Below are 14,354 nucleotides of genomic sequence, written 5' to 3'. Positions count from 1 at the left end.
TGGAAATTATACTGAACCTTTGTTGAGCTCTGGTCAGGCCCTAACTGGTGTTCTGCATCCAATTCTGGTCACCACACTTTAGGAAGGATGTGAGTTCCCTTGAAAGTTGCAGAAGAGATTTACCAGAATAATTCCAGGGATGATGCTTTTTGTAGGACAAGCTGGGGTTGTTCTCCTTAGAGCAAAGGAGATTGATGGAAGATTATTTTGAAGCGTACATGATTAATACAGGATTAGATTTAAGGTTTTCGGCAAGAGATACAAGGGGAATACCAGGAAAAACTTTTTTACATAGTGAGTGGTAAGATCTGGAAGTCGCTGCATGGTGGAAGCAAAACAATCAATGATTTAGATAGGAAATTGGATGGTTACTCAAAAGAAATTAACCTGCCAAATAAATCAAATGGAACTGAATGGATTGCTCCAACGAGATGCCGCATTGACTCGATGGGCCAAAAAGCTCCCTTCTGTGCTGTAATTGACTCCATGGCCAGGATTTTCTGGCCTCTCCCGCCGACAAAATCTTCCAGTCCCGCTGAAGTTAGCAGACATATTAATGGCTCGTCGCACTTGCCACAGGGTCTGAGAAATCCCAGCCTATAACTCTAAATCTAATGGGGAATTCTGAAGAAACTTCTTTACCCAAAGAGTGGTGAGAATGTGGAACTTGCCAGCACAGGGAATATTGACATGTTTGGCATAGGTACTTTTCAGGGGAATCTAAGCAAGCATATGAAGGAGAAGGAAATGGGATGGATGAGGAAAGATGGAAGGATGCTGAACTGAAGCATAACCACTGGTATGGACTAATTGGGCTGAAAGATCTGTTTCTGTGCCGTGGATCCTTTGTAATTTGATACGTAAATTATTACCTAATTTTTCTGACTCCCCTTAGAGTCCTGCAGCAGGATAATAGTTGACACAGTTCTGGAACCTAATTGTGCTACTTTGTTCTTGAAATAGTTATATTTATTTGTCTTGTGTCAGAGAGGAGGTCATTGAATCTTAATTATAAATCAGTGGGCAGACTTTTCCAGACTTGAAACATTTTCATCCAATGGGATCATTTTCAGGATACGACCCATACGCAGCAGCCGTGTCCCTTCCTGTTAAATCTTCCTGAAGGTGGCCGATTAAGAACCCGCCACTGGGAATGCCATCCAATTCGGGCTGGTGGGCAGCTTGAGGAGGCAGGAGGTTGATTCAGTGTACCTCCATTTTATGGGTGGCTGGCAGCCTTCACTGTATCTGCAGGGGGAATTCTACAGAGGGGAATGCAACAGGAGAGGATGGGGTTTAATGAAGATGTGAGAAGCCTGATGCGAGCAGCTACCACGGCATCACTTCTAGCTCTATCGGAGACATCAGTATATAGTAGCCCCTCATGCAATGTCAAGACTGGCAGCAAAATGCTCAGCCTTGTCATTTTTAGCCTTTGAAGTTGAGAAAACCTTTAGCTTCCACATTGGTCCGTGCTACTACTATGTAGTTGCCTCTTCTGAGTTACTGGAAATTTGATTCACCATGTGATTCTGGTTGGTGGAAGATTTTGGTTAAATTGCCGAATCAGTCACCACATTTTAGCTTCCTGCTGCTGCCGGACCTGTTGCCTGCAGCAGAGGCGGCCTACCCAAAAGCGGCCAGAGGCAGAAATGTGTCAGCAAACCATTTTGGCACATTTTTCTCTAATATTAGTCTGCCCCTCCCTACCCCCTCCCCTCCCACCACCTCCATACTGCCTCCATAATCCTGCCAAAATTGACCCAATTGGATCCATTTCCACAATCACTATATTTATAAAATAGTTATCATTTACAGAATGTATTTTTATGAGATTTGAGTGACATTTTGTGCTCATTAAAATGAGAAACAGCAGTTCTGTCTTCAGTGGCCCACAATCAGTATCCCAGGGCAGGCATTCTACAATTTAGATGCAGAATAAAAATCCTTTATTTTGCCAAAATCCCTAACTTCAATTTGAAGAGCTAAGTTTTCAATTTTTTTACACCTTGTAGCCAACTTGCTATGGGGTCAATTTTAACTTCCAGACAGCCGTCCAGTAGACAGCACTGACCCCTGCCACAAAGAGGCTGCAGTCATTTTGAGGCCTAGGCCTCATTCAAATACAATTGGTGTGTTGAAGGTGCCAAAAGATATTCCAGGGCAGCTCATCAGACTCCAGCTGGCACAATATCGTCCCAGTCAGCAGCAAGATGAGGTAGGAGGAAGCATTCCTGTTCCTCCTAGTCTCTCAATGATGATTTAGAACTTATTCTTTCAGGGCCTTTTGCATAAGACCAAAAGACATAGGGGCAGAATTAGGCTATTCGGTCCATCGAGTCTGCTCCGCCATTCAATCGTGGCTGATATGTTTCTCATCCCCAGTCTCCTGCCTTCTTCCCATAGCCCCGATCCCCTTATTAATCAAGAACCTATCTATCTTTGTCTTAAAGACACTCAGTGATTTGGCCTCCACAGCCTTCTGTGGCAGGGTTCCACAGATTCCCCACCCTCTGGTTGAAGAAATTCCTCCTCATCTGAGTTTTAAAGGATCGTCCCTTCAGTCTGAGGCTATGCCCTCGGGTTCTAGCTTTTCCTACTAGTGGAAACATCCTCTCCACATCCACTCTACCTTGGCCTCTCAGTATCCAATATTATTTCAATAAGATCCCCCCTCATACTTCTAAATTCCAATGAGTGCAGACCCAGAGTCCTCAACCACTTCTCATATGACATGCTCTTCATTCCAGGAGTCATTCTTGCGAACCTCATCTGAACACTTTCCAATGCCAGCACATCCATACCAGGACCAAAACTGCTCACAATGCTCCAAATGGGGTTTGACCAGAGCCTTATACAGTCTCAGAAGTACATCCCTGCTCTTGTATTCTAGCCCTCTCGACATGAATGCTAACATTGCATTTGCCTTCCTAACTGCCGACTGAACCTGCACGTTAACCTTAAGAGAATCTTGAACGAGGACTCCTAAATCCCTTTGTACATCTGATTTCCTAATCTTTTCCCATTTAGAAAATAGCCTATGCCTCCATTCTTCCTACCAAGGTGCATCACCTCACACTTTTTCACATTGTATTCCATCTGTCACTTCTTTGCCCACTCTCCTACCCTGTCCAAGTCCTTCTGGAGCCCCCCCACCCCTACTTCCTCAATACTACCTGTCCCTCTGCATATCTTTGAATCATCTGCAAACTTAGCAAGAGTGCCCTCAGTTCCTTCTTCCAGATTGTTCGTGTATATTGTGAACAATTGTGGCCCCAATACCGACCCCTGAGTCACACCACTAGTCATCGGCTGCACCGGCTGCCATCCTGAAAAAGACCTCTTTATCCCCACTCTCTGCCTTCTGTCAGTTCTGTCCTCTATGAAACTGTGTAGCGAGCAAAACAGACTCTCTGACCTGTTCTATCCTCAAAAGCTAACCGGGATCCTATGTATTGTGTGTCATGGGAGCTCATTTGCTTTTAAATAGAGCCTGCTACTTACAACCGAAGAAGCATTCATTGAGTAATTTGAATCCAATCTCAACGTGAAAGAACAGTGTGTCTCTCCTTTGAGAATGCATAGAATAGTGTTGTATTTTCACCTTCATTATAAAAATTCAAAGATAAGGTATCTATATCGATGAAAATGTTATACCACTCGAGGAATTAAAGCTCTATTCTTTTGCGGTTTATTACACAGCGATCTTTCTGAAAATAAGGTATCAATGCTACTCGATGGAACATTCAAATCCTGGCATGGATTACGCTTCTTTAGACAATTGTAAGTGTAATATCAGCAACTTAAATCATTTCTCCAACAATCAAGCATTCTTTTTAAAATAAAAGAACAAAAAGCTATGGATAATGGAAATCTGAAATAAAGACAGAAAATGCTGGAACTACTCAGCAGGCCTGGCAGCATCTGTGGAGGGAGAACCAGAGTTAAAGTTTCAGGTGGATAACAGGACCCTGACCTAAAACATTAGAGGCACGATTTATGAGTCCCACAGTGCGATTAGCAGGATGTTTCTCGGCGCTCGGAGCATCGAAACACCACGCTAACAAACGGCCATTCAGGTAGATCAGGCGCCTTAGCGGGGAACGCACGCCGAGGCCGCCCTTAGTACGTGTTCTACTCTGAGGAGCTCTGCTCGACAGAACTCAGTGCAGGGAGAGATCAGGATGCCATTTTTAAATGATACCCAAATCTCTCTCAACCCCCTGTCCTTACCCCCGAACCCTCCCAACTTGGCAGTGCCATCTGGGCACCTTGGCAGTACCAGGCTGGCACCAGATGTCTCTGCCAAGCTGGCAGTGTCTGGGTGGCACCGGTGCCATCCTGCCCAGATGGCAAGCACCTGACGGCCTTCAATCCCCTGGGAGACCCCCACATGTGCTATTCTGTCTGGTCCCCGTTTGTGGAGACCAGCACTGAACGGCCTTCGTCCGATGTCTCCAAGGGGGTTAGATCCCAAGCCTTAGTTCGATCTCGGGAATACATATTACAGTCAGACTAGCCGTCTCACTCTAATATTCATGTTTGCCAGAATATAATCCTGCCCACAATAGGTGGGATTCACATTGTGACGTCTCATGAGAACGTGTTAGATCTCGTGAGGTGTGGCAAGCCGGGCAGATCCGAGATGGGGGATCTCCCAGCAATTACCGGCCATGCTGCGCTGCATTTCGCGCACAACACAGCCGGTAGATCTTGTCCTAGTTCAGTATCTCTTTCCACAGTTACTCCCAGACCAGCTGAGCACTTCCAATGCCTTTGCTATAAAATTGTGCTCTGTATCATAGTAATTGCAGTCTTGAATCCCGTAATCAAAATTAATATTTTAAAAATGTATTGTATCAGTTAATGGCAAGGAAACTAAATACTTTCATACAACATTTTACAACACCATTTCTTGCATTTTCCTTCTGTTGAACAGGAATTTGAAGTCTAATCCATTAGAAGTAATACAGAATGATGCATTTGATAAATTGCCCTCAATGCAATACCTGTGAGTATCCAGAAATTAAATAGCCGTGAGTGGCAAGACACCTAAAACAATCTCCGTGGCTTTGCAAAGACTTTCCTGGAAACTGTAATTTACATCTTTAAACCAAATTTGTCTTTATCCTAAAGCTGCCATTATCAGTCATATTTGCAAAGCCATGTCAAAATGCAAATTGCAAATATCATGTCTCAAATCCACTTATTTTTAGACAAACCTGGATACGCTGTGAGGAAGTTTCTACTATTATTTTCAGCTCTTGGTGTAACGTTCTTGTCAGATGGCCTGATTTATATTACAAGAACACTTGTAGCTAAAGCTATAAACAATTTATTAACATTAACTGTGGGTCAACAATATACAAAGCAACAGATGAATAACAGTATTAACATGCACAAGCAACCTCTCGCTTCCAGCTATCCAGTCAGTCTGAGGTCACCTGACTCTAACATTCCCTTATTTACTAATAAGACTCCTAGTGGTCAGTCAGTGAATTACAACACAACCACGATATCACCACATCCCCTTTCCTTTGAAGGAATAAATTAATACATTGCTCTCAGTATATTTACATGTGATATCACTAGCCTTAACAGTATTTTTTTAAATTTTAAAAACTGGTTCAACAAATATATATATATGTATATATATATATATATATACACATATATATAGAACAGCAAACATAGTATGTACAAATACTCTAAATCTACAAATTGAGCCGATCAGGTTTGCTTCTGACTCTGGTTGATATTCTCAAAGTTTGACCTTGCTGCTCAGAACTTCTAGATTCGATGTTCTCCATGACATTCTCATGCTCAGGAACTGCTGAACTATCTGACACTACAGCTGACGTTGTTTCTGACGTAGATTCGTCATCCATCACGTTGTTGTGAAAGTCTTCCCTGGTTTTCAAGAGGGCGTGACAATTTATTCTTAAAATAACCCATCCTCTGTCTGTACATTGTAGGAACGATTTGCTACTGCTTCAAGTACATTGGCTTTTCTCGACCAATTGCCCAAATCTTCTACTCTCACAATGTCATCACTACTCAGAAGTGATAAAGTTCCATACACTCTATCATAGAACTGCTCTTGTTTTGCTTTAATGTTTTGCATTTCCTGCAGTTCCACTGCATTCGTCTCCATCTTTTCCAAGTATGGAAGTGTGGTACGCAACCTTCTATTCATGAGTAACTCTGCTGGCGATCTACCATGTGACAATGGTGAGGCTTTTAACTCAATAGTGCGAGATATGGATCAGATTGGCTGTCCATTGCTTTCTTCAACAATTGTTTAACAAGATGGCCACCTTTTTCACTATTTCCATTGGCTTGAGGGTACAACGGACTTGACGTGATGTGATTGAAATCATACGTGACTGTGAAATATTGCCACTCTTTACAGCTAAAACAAGGACCGTTGTCACTCACGACGACTTGAGGAATTCCGTATCCAGCAAAAATTGACTTGATATGCAGTATTATACTTCTTGCTGTTATGCTTCACAGTAGAGCCATTTTGGGATTGTTTGAAAGATAGTCTATGAACATTTAATAATCTTTCCCTCGTAGATGAAAGAGATCCATAGCTACTTTCTGCCATGGTGCCGTAGGCAAATCAGATATTTACATAGGTTCTCTTGTTTGCTTGCAACGATGCGTCTGGAATGTGTCACAACAACTGACCATCCTGTAAATATCCTGGTTTATACCTGGCCAGTAAACAGAGTCACAAGCTCTCCGTTTACATTTTTCAATCCCTAGATGTCTTTCATGTCTTTCGTACATCCTTGCGAAGAGATTGAGGTATAACTATAGTGTTCAAACCAAGTACTACTCCATTAATGACACTGAGTTCAGATCTTATATTGTAGAACTCCATACATTGACCTCTAGGCCAGTGTGAGTCGATGTTCCTCATCACCTCTTGAAGAGTTTGATCCTTCCTGGTTTCTTCTTGGATCTCACGTAGTTTCGTATCTGATGCTGGTACTAGTGTGGAAGTAAGATTGACGTGCAGATCTACACCTGCAGCAATTTCACTACAAATATGTTGTATCGGCACTCTCGATAATGCATTTGCTAAGAACAAATATTTGTCTGGCGTGTAGATGAGATTGATGTCATATCATTGTAATTTCATCATCAACCTCTGAATGCGCGGAGACATCTGGTTGAGATTTTTCTTGATGATGTTAACCAAAGGACAATGATCTGTTTCAACTGTGAAAGTTGGAAGCCCATACATGTAGTCGTGGAATGTCTCCAAGCCTACAACTAAACCCAGGCATTCTTTATCGATTTGAGCATACCTCTGCTCTGTTTTCGTCATGGATCGTGATGCATATGCAACTGGTTTTCAATCATCATGCTCGAGTTGCAGAAGAGCTGCTCCTAGACCACCTTTGGACTCGTCTCATTGACACTCTAATCTGCTTAGATGGGTCAGAAAATGTGAGAATTGGTGAGGTAGTTAGTGAAGTCTTGATCTTCTTCCACTCTTGCTCATATTGCTCAGTCCAAGTGAAATCTGTTGTCTTATGCAGGAGATCATGTAGATGTGTTTTTGCTGACAAGTTTGGGATGAATTTCCCTCGAAAATTGATCATACCTATCACCGTTAAGATGGCTTTCTTGGCAAGTGGTTTTGGCATGTTGAAAATTGCTTGGATTTTGTCCTTGTTAGGTTCAATGCCATGTGATGAGAGCTTGTCACCTAGGAATGTGACCTCAGTTACTCTAAATTTGTACTTTTGCTTGTTAAGCTTCAGCCCATTTCTCCTGACGTTTGATGGAACTTTAAGCAATCTCGTATTGTGCTCATCTATGGTTGAGCCCCAAATGATGATATCATCCACGTCCACACGCATACCTTCGATGCCTTTGATTTTATGCTCCATGGCACAGTGAAAAGTTTCTGATGCTGAAATTATGCCAAACGGCATCCTCTTTGAGTTGAAACTTGTAGGTGAATGGTAGTGTACCAAAACCTGTGAACGCATCATTGAATTTGCTGATAATGTTCTCAGAATCGTCGGAGGGTTGATCCAATCCTTTGTGGATGCTATATATCAACTGCACTGGACCTAATTCTTCACAGGACTTATCACCTCATAATAAATCCAAGCCCTCGGATACAATACAGAATGGGACGGAATAAACTGTGTTCTTCACCACCACACTCAGGTCACAAGCACCATAATGTTAATGCTTGAACCATTATAAACTCTCAGAGATATTTCGTGATTTCTTCAACTTTTTTGAAGAAAATTTTTAGGTTTTTTAATTCAGTCATGCTGATTAAATTGGCTTTGGCACCAGTGTCTAACTTTAATTGGACCAATGTACCGTTGACTTCAAGTGGTAGCAGCCATTTGTCCCCACCAACTGCAGTTATTTTAAATAGAGTACCAGTTTGCATTGTTTTAAGTGCTGGAGAATTTTTTGAACCCCAAAATTATTATTCTCTGTTATTACTCCAACAAACAATGATGTTTCTTCACTGGAGACTGTGGCCGGGATTCTCCGGTATCCGGCGGCGGGCCGTACCGGCGCCGAAGAGTGGCGCAAACCACTCCGGTGCCAGGCCGCCCGGAAGGTGCGGAATCCTCCTCACCTTCAGGGGCTAGGCCGGCGCTGGAGTGATTGGCGCCGCGCCAACTGGGGTTGGTGCCGAAGGGCCTCCGCCGTCCTGCATGTGTTGGCGCATGCGCAGGAGCACCAGCGTGCTCCCAGAACTGCTGCCGTGATTCCTGCGCATGCGCAGGGGTTTTCTTCTCCGTGCTGGCCATGGCGGAGCTTTACAGCGGCTTGTGCGGAGGAAAGAGTGCCCCCATGCACCGGCCCGCCTGCAGATTGGTGGGCCCCGATCGTGGGCCAGGCCATCGTGGGGGCCCCCCCTGGGGCCAGATCCTCCCCACACCCCCCACCCCGAGGACTCCGCAGGCCGCCCGCAGAGCCAGGTCCTGCCGGTAAGAACCTTGTGTAATTTACACCGGCGGGGCTGGCCGAAAACGGGCGGCCGCTCGGCCCATCGTGGAGCAGAGAATCGCCAGAGGGCCGCTGCCAATGGCCCCCGGCCGGCGCTGTGTGATCCCCGCCCCCGCCACTAAACCGGCGCCGGAGAATTCGGTGGCTGGCGCCGGAGAATTTGGCGGCCTGCGGCGGAGGGGCGGGGTGGGATTCACACCGCCCCATGGCGATTCTCCGACCCGGCGGGGGGTCAGAGAATCCCGCCCTGTGTCTTCCACTGTGCTGACTGATAAGGGGTTGAGCTCAGAGTGACAATACTGAGCAAAGTGATTTTTTTTCCTTTGCATCTGGAACAGAACCTGCCAAACGCTGGACACTGTCTTAATTTGTGCCTTTGACCACATCTTTTACACAGAAATACTTTGACCTGATTTTAACCTGTTTGTTTGTGCGAGGAGCTGCAGGAGCTTTCATGCCTTTTTTATTGAAGTTTCCCACCTTTTTGGAAAAAGAGCGGCAACTGAAGTGCTTTCCTCCAAGAAGACACCGCCATTACTGAGAAACAGTTTAGAATACTGTGCTGCCAGCTCGTGAGCCTGACAAATTTTAATTGTTTGTTCCGAGGACAGCTCCGATTCCCTCAGCAACTGTTCCCTCAGCTTATTTTCATTCACACCAAACACAATCTGTTCCTGAATCATGGAAGATTGCACCACAGATAAAATTAAAGGTTTTAGCTTTTAACTTTAAATCAGTGATGAAATGATCTATGAACTCTTCTGTCTTCTGTAAATGTAATCTAAACACATAGGGCACGATTCTCCCGCACGGTGCCGGGGAATTCGGCAGCCGGCATCGGAGCGCCGGGGCGGGATTCACGCCACCCCCCACTGATTCTCCTACCCGGCGGGGTGTCGGAGAATCGCCAGGGGGCGGCGTGAATCCCGCCCGGCTGCCGAATTCTCAGCCCCACGCCAGTCCGGAGAATCGCTGCAACCGCACCACACCACCCTGACGCTGGCGTGCGATTCTCCTAGAAGCGGAGAATCGGCGCCATTTGCGGCGGCGCGTTTGGCGCGGCGCCGGTCGCGGGCTGCTGTACAAGGCCGGGCCGCCGATTCTCCGCTACATGGTCGGGGTGCGGTCTGTGGGGGGTGGGGCTCCAATGGGGTCTGGCCCGCGATCAGGGCCCACCGATCGGCGGGCCGGCCTCTTCCCCCCCGGGCCTACTTTGTTGCGTGTCCGGCCCCAGAACCCCCGCGCCATGTTGCGTCGGAGCGGCGCGTTCCGTAAAGCCACTGCGCATGCGCTGGTTGGCGCCGCCCCAGTGCACGCCAGGAAGTGAGGCTGAAGCGCCGTGAACTGCTCCAGCCCTGTGCTGGCCCCTTGTGGGGGCCAGAATCGCTTGTTCCCGCGCCCGTTTCGCGCCATCGTGAAATGCGACAACGTTCACGATGGTGCGGACACTCTGTCCCGCGATCGGAGAATCGCGTCCATAGTGTTCATGAATTTCATTCTTTCTGGGGGTGCAATGTGCATCAAATCTTCAAATTACTTTGTTAAAATTTTTACTATCTTCATCATTTGCAAATTTAAACATATTAAACAGCAATTGCTTCGGGCCCTGCCGCTGTTAGGAGTATCGCTACCTTATGTGAATCTGAATGATCTCCTAAGTTTACTGAAGAAACAGATTAAATTGTTGTTTAAACACACGCCAGTTTTTCTCCACATTGCCATGAAATCTGAGACTCAAATTGGTAGCTTCAATGACTCCATGTTGTTAAATCTGGCAGTCTGTAAAACGTTCAAATTTCTGTGGACCTCGTAGCAAGCTGCTAGTTTTTTTTTTCTCAGTGTTTAATTCCATTTAGTGTTCTTGTTAGATGGCCTGACTTGTATTACAAGAACACTTGTAGTTAAAACTATAAATGATTTATTAACATTGACTGTGGGTCAACTATATACAAAACAACAGATGAATAACAGCATTAATATGCACAAGCAACCTCTCACTTCCAGCTCTCCAATAAGTCTGAGGCCACCTGACTCTAACATTCACTTATATACGAGTTAGTCGGTGAATTACAACACTAACATCATATCACCACAGTTTGCACAGCTACAAGACCATAGCGGCCTTCCTTGTGGGTCAGGCGAAGCAAGATTTCACCTTTCTGCCCCCTTAAGGAAACCAACAGCCCCCCCCACCACCCCTGCCCCCGCTGATTGTAGCCTTTCTTTTGCCCCAACTTAATTTTTGCCTGCACATCACCAGACTCATTATCTCCCTCTACATCCTCCTAATAGTGGTTAATCGTCCCATTTGTTGGGAATGATCTCTAAGGGTCCACAATTGTTGCCTCCTGCTGCAGATTTTCCTAAATAAGGGTAAGGCAAGGTCCCAGGAGGGAAACAAAGTAAAATGATAGAAGTTTGACTATCAAAGTTTGGAGAACCTCCCTGTCCTGGGCCTTTCTAGGTTCCTCGCCATTTCTAGCCTCCCTTGGACATTCCCCACCTCCCCATAAATAGTGAACCTTGTGATTCTAGTATTCCTAATATGGAATGGAATGGAATAAGCAAACATTTAGAACAGTGTTGTCTAAAGGGAATCGCTGACCAGCTGTGGGTACAACTATGGTGATGTACTTTTAGCCACGTCCACTTGTTTTAATGGAAAACGCAAGTATTTAGAACCCTAAGTTTGGAATTCTGGCATGAATTTATCAAGAATGTTAGTGTGGCTTCTCGGGGTTTTTTTCTATTCAGCAGCTCCAAGCAGCAGGTACTTTGACTACATCATAGTAATCGTTGTACTCATCAAAACTGTCAATGAGATGCAGCAGACCTCCCACTGTTTTCTATTCCGAACTGGGCGGAGGCTGGTTGCCCTTTATCATAAAGTGCCCTGGTGGAGCTGTTTGTTATTGGCTTGCATCAGTCTGCTGGCCCACGACTGTTACGCTGATTGGTTGAGCTGATTATGACGATAGCTGCCTTTTCTGTACAGTGTTCGTGCTTTCATCTATGGGATGCATAATTTTAACAGAAGTCAATGTTAATAAACAGTAATAAACAGGAAGTAAAGCACACACAACCAAAAACACTCGTGCTGTTTTTCTCTTACTGGTTACTGTGCTATACAAATAGGTATTGAGACCAGATGCCCACAACTGTAGCTATTAATTTTGTTATTTTCCAAGTCAAAAATGCAATTAGGCACAGTTGAATTCTCAATTAGTGGTTATTATATTACATAACAATGGCTTGGGCATAGGCTCTTTAAAGATACTCAACAGGATTTGCAAAGTAATGCTCAACTAATTTAACTGAATTTCTGAAGAAATTAGATTGTATAGATCAAGGATATGTGATGGGTGTTGTATACATGGATATTTAGAAGAATTTTGAGAAAGTGCTACATAAGAGGCTTGTTATGAAATGCAGTTAAAGGAATTGTGGCTTTATGGGTGTAGAGATCGCTACGGGCAGAAAGGAAACAATACGGGTGAATAGCAGCGTTTCAGTTTATTAGTAATTTGCCTGGAGGGATTTTAACTGGGATTTTTTCATTCATACAAATATCTTGGACATAAGCACAAGAGAATATTTCTGGTGATTCAAGATTAGGCGACATGACTAATTACATTAGGTTAGCTCAGTTGATAATACTCTCACCTCTGAATTAGTTGTTGTGAATTCAAATTCTATTCCAGGATTTGAGCATATAACCTAAAATGATGACCCTTGGGATTTCTGGGAGTGGGAGGGCACGGAGGTGGCAGGGAGGGGGGGGATGTAGAATTGTAATGAAGGTCAGGAGTGAAGCACTTGTTACATTCCTAACTCCCTTGCATTCATTCAGGGATGGGGAAGATCGACCACAGCCTTCTCGCCCAGATGCCAATTACAGATCCTTATCATGTCAATTAAGGGCCACTTGCCTGACTCATCCCACTGCTGTTGATATTCTAAAAGCAGTCAAGGACCCTCCGCTACATGGGGCAGCCGCACAGTAAAACCAGGTGGCCTCCTTGCCAAGGGCATGGGTGTCCCTCCTGATTAAACACATTGGCCCATGTAAGGTCCAATCACAGCAGAGAATGCCCCCTTGGAAAGCCATCCCCTGTCCTCTCTAATGAAGCTCCCACTCTCCACATCTCCTCTTGCTGGAGCCTAACTGACTGCCACTGGTGAGTTCAGTGCACTTAGCACTGCTTAAATCTTCTGATATTAATAATTTAATAGTCTGTTTGATTGGCACTATTATAAGTTGGAGAAACACCATTTTCTTTTTCCAAAAATTAAGAATGATTTTTTTTTCTAAGCAGTTTCTTAGCACACATGTTGTGGGGTTCATTGGTTTTGTATACTGGGTGAATGGGCATGGAAGGGACATGAGTTGGCATGGAAAATATGAGATGCCATTAGAGAGTGGTTTGGGGTGATTGAAGTGGCATGGGGCTAGAAGGAGGTCATGGAAGTGAATCAGTGGACATGAGTTGGCATAGAGGGGGAATGGGTAAGTTAATTTTCAAAAGATTTGAGAATCGAGACCAGGGTTCACAACTCCTGAGATCCGTGAACCGTGAAGAAGCTGGTCCAACTCCATGGAAATTGCCAGGTGCTAAGAGATGTTTATTTCCGCAGTGGAATCTGCAGGTTGGGGGTGAAGGATGCAGGTTTGCTATCCACACCATTATCCCGCATCATTAAAATTGGGGGTCCGGCAATGGGGCTGGGTGCCATTTTTAGGTGACTCTTGAGTTGTTCCAACTCTGCCAAAATACAACCAGATTGCTCTACTTGAAGAGAAAGCAACAGCATAGGCTCAATGGACCAAATAGCCTTTTTCTGTTTTGTTATTCATTTACAGGATGTGGATCTCGCTGGCTAGGCCAACATTTATTGCTCATCCTAGTTGCCCTTAAGAATGTGGCGGTGAGCTGCCTTCTTGAACCACTGCTGCCCCTTAGGTGTGTGTTGTTAGGGAGGAGGTTCCAAGATTTTGATCAGCGACAGCACGGTGGTTAGCACAGTTGCTTCACAGCTCCAGGGTCCCAGGTTCTGTTCCCGGCTTGGGTCACTGTCTGTGCGGAGTCTGCGCGTTCCTCCCGTGTCTGCGTGGGTTTCCTCCGGGTGCTCCGGTTGCCTCCCACAGTCCAAAGGTGTGCAGGTTAGGTGGATTGGCCATTATAAATTGCCCTTACTGTCCAAAAAGGTTAGGTGGGGTTACTGGGATAGGCTGGAGGCATGGGCTTAAGTCGTGTGCTTTTTCCAAGGGCCAGTGCAGACTCGATGGGCCAAATGGCCTCCTTCTGCACTGTAAATTCTATGACAATGAAGGAACAGAGATAGGAACTAGTGCACCT

The 14,354-nt window shown here is 45.0% G+C and overlaps 1 protein-coding gene across 2 annotated transcripts in view; it reads left to right on the top strand.

The window, feature by feature from the left end:
• The window catches only part of LOC140398391 (leucine-rich repeat-containing protein 37A-like), a 356,270-nt gene that overhangs the window by 101,683 nt on the left and 240,233 nt on the right, over positions 1–14,354 (top strand). For both annotated transcript variants that reach the window (XM_072487029.1, XM_072487028.1), the window contains exons 5-6: positions 3,703–3,783; positions 4,940–5,011. In XM_072487029.1, coding sequence (XP_072343130.1) covers positions 3,703–3,783; positions 4,940–5,011 — 153 coding nt within the window. The remainder of the gene's footprint in view (positions 1–3,702; positions 3,784–4,939; positions 5,012–14,354) is intronic.

This window comes from Scyliorhinus torazame, chromosome 21, assembly GCF_047496885.1.
Source record: "Scyliorhinus torazame isolate Kashiwa2021f chromosome 21, sScyTor2.1, whole genome shotgun sequence".
Classification (NCBI taxonomy): Eukaryota; Metazoa; Chordata; class Chondrichthyes; order Carcharhiniformes; family Scyliorhinidae; genus Scyliorhinus; species Scyliorhinus torazame.
This window is presented reverse-complemented; position numbering and strand designations above follow the sequence as displayed.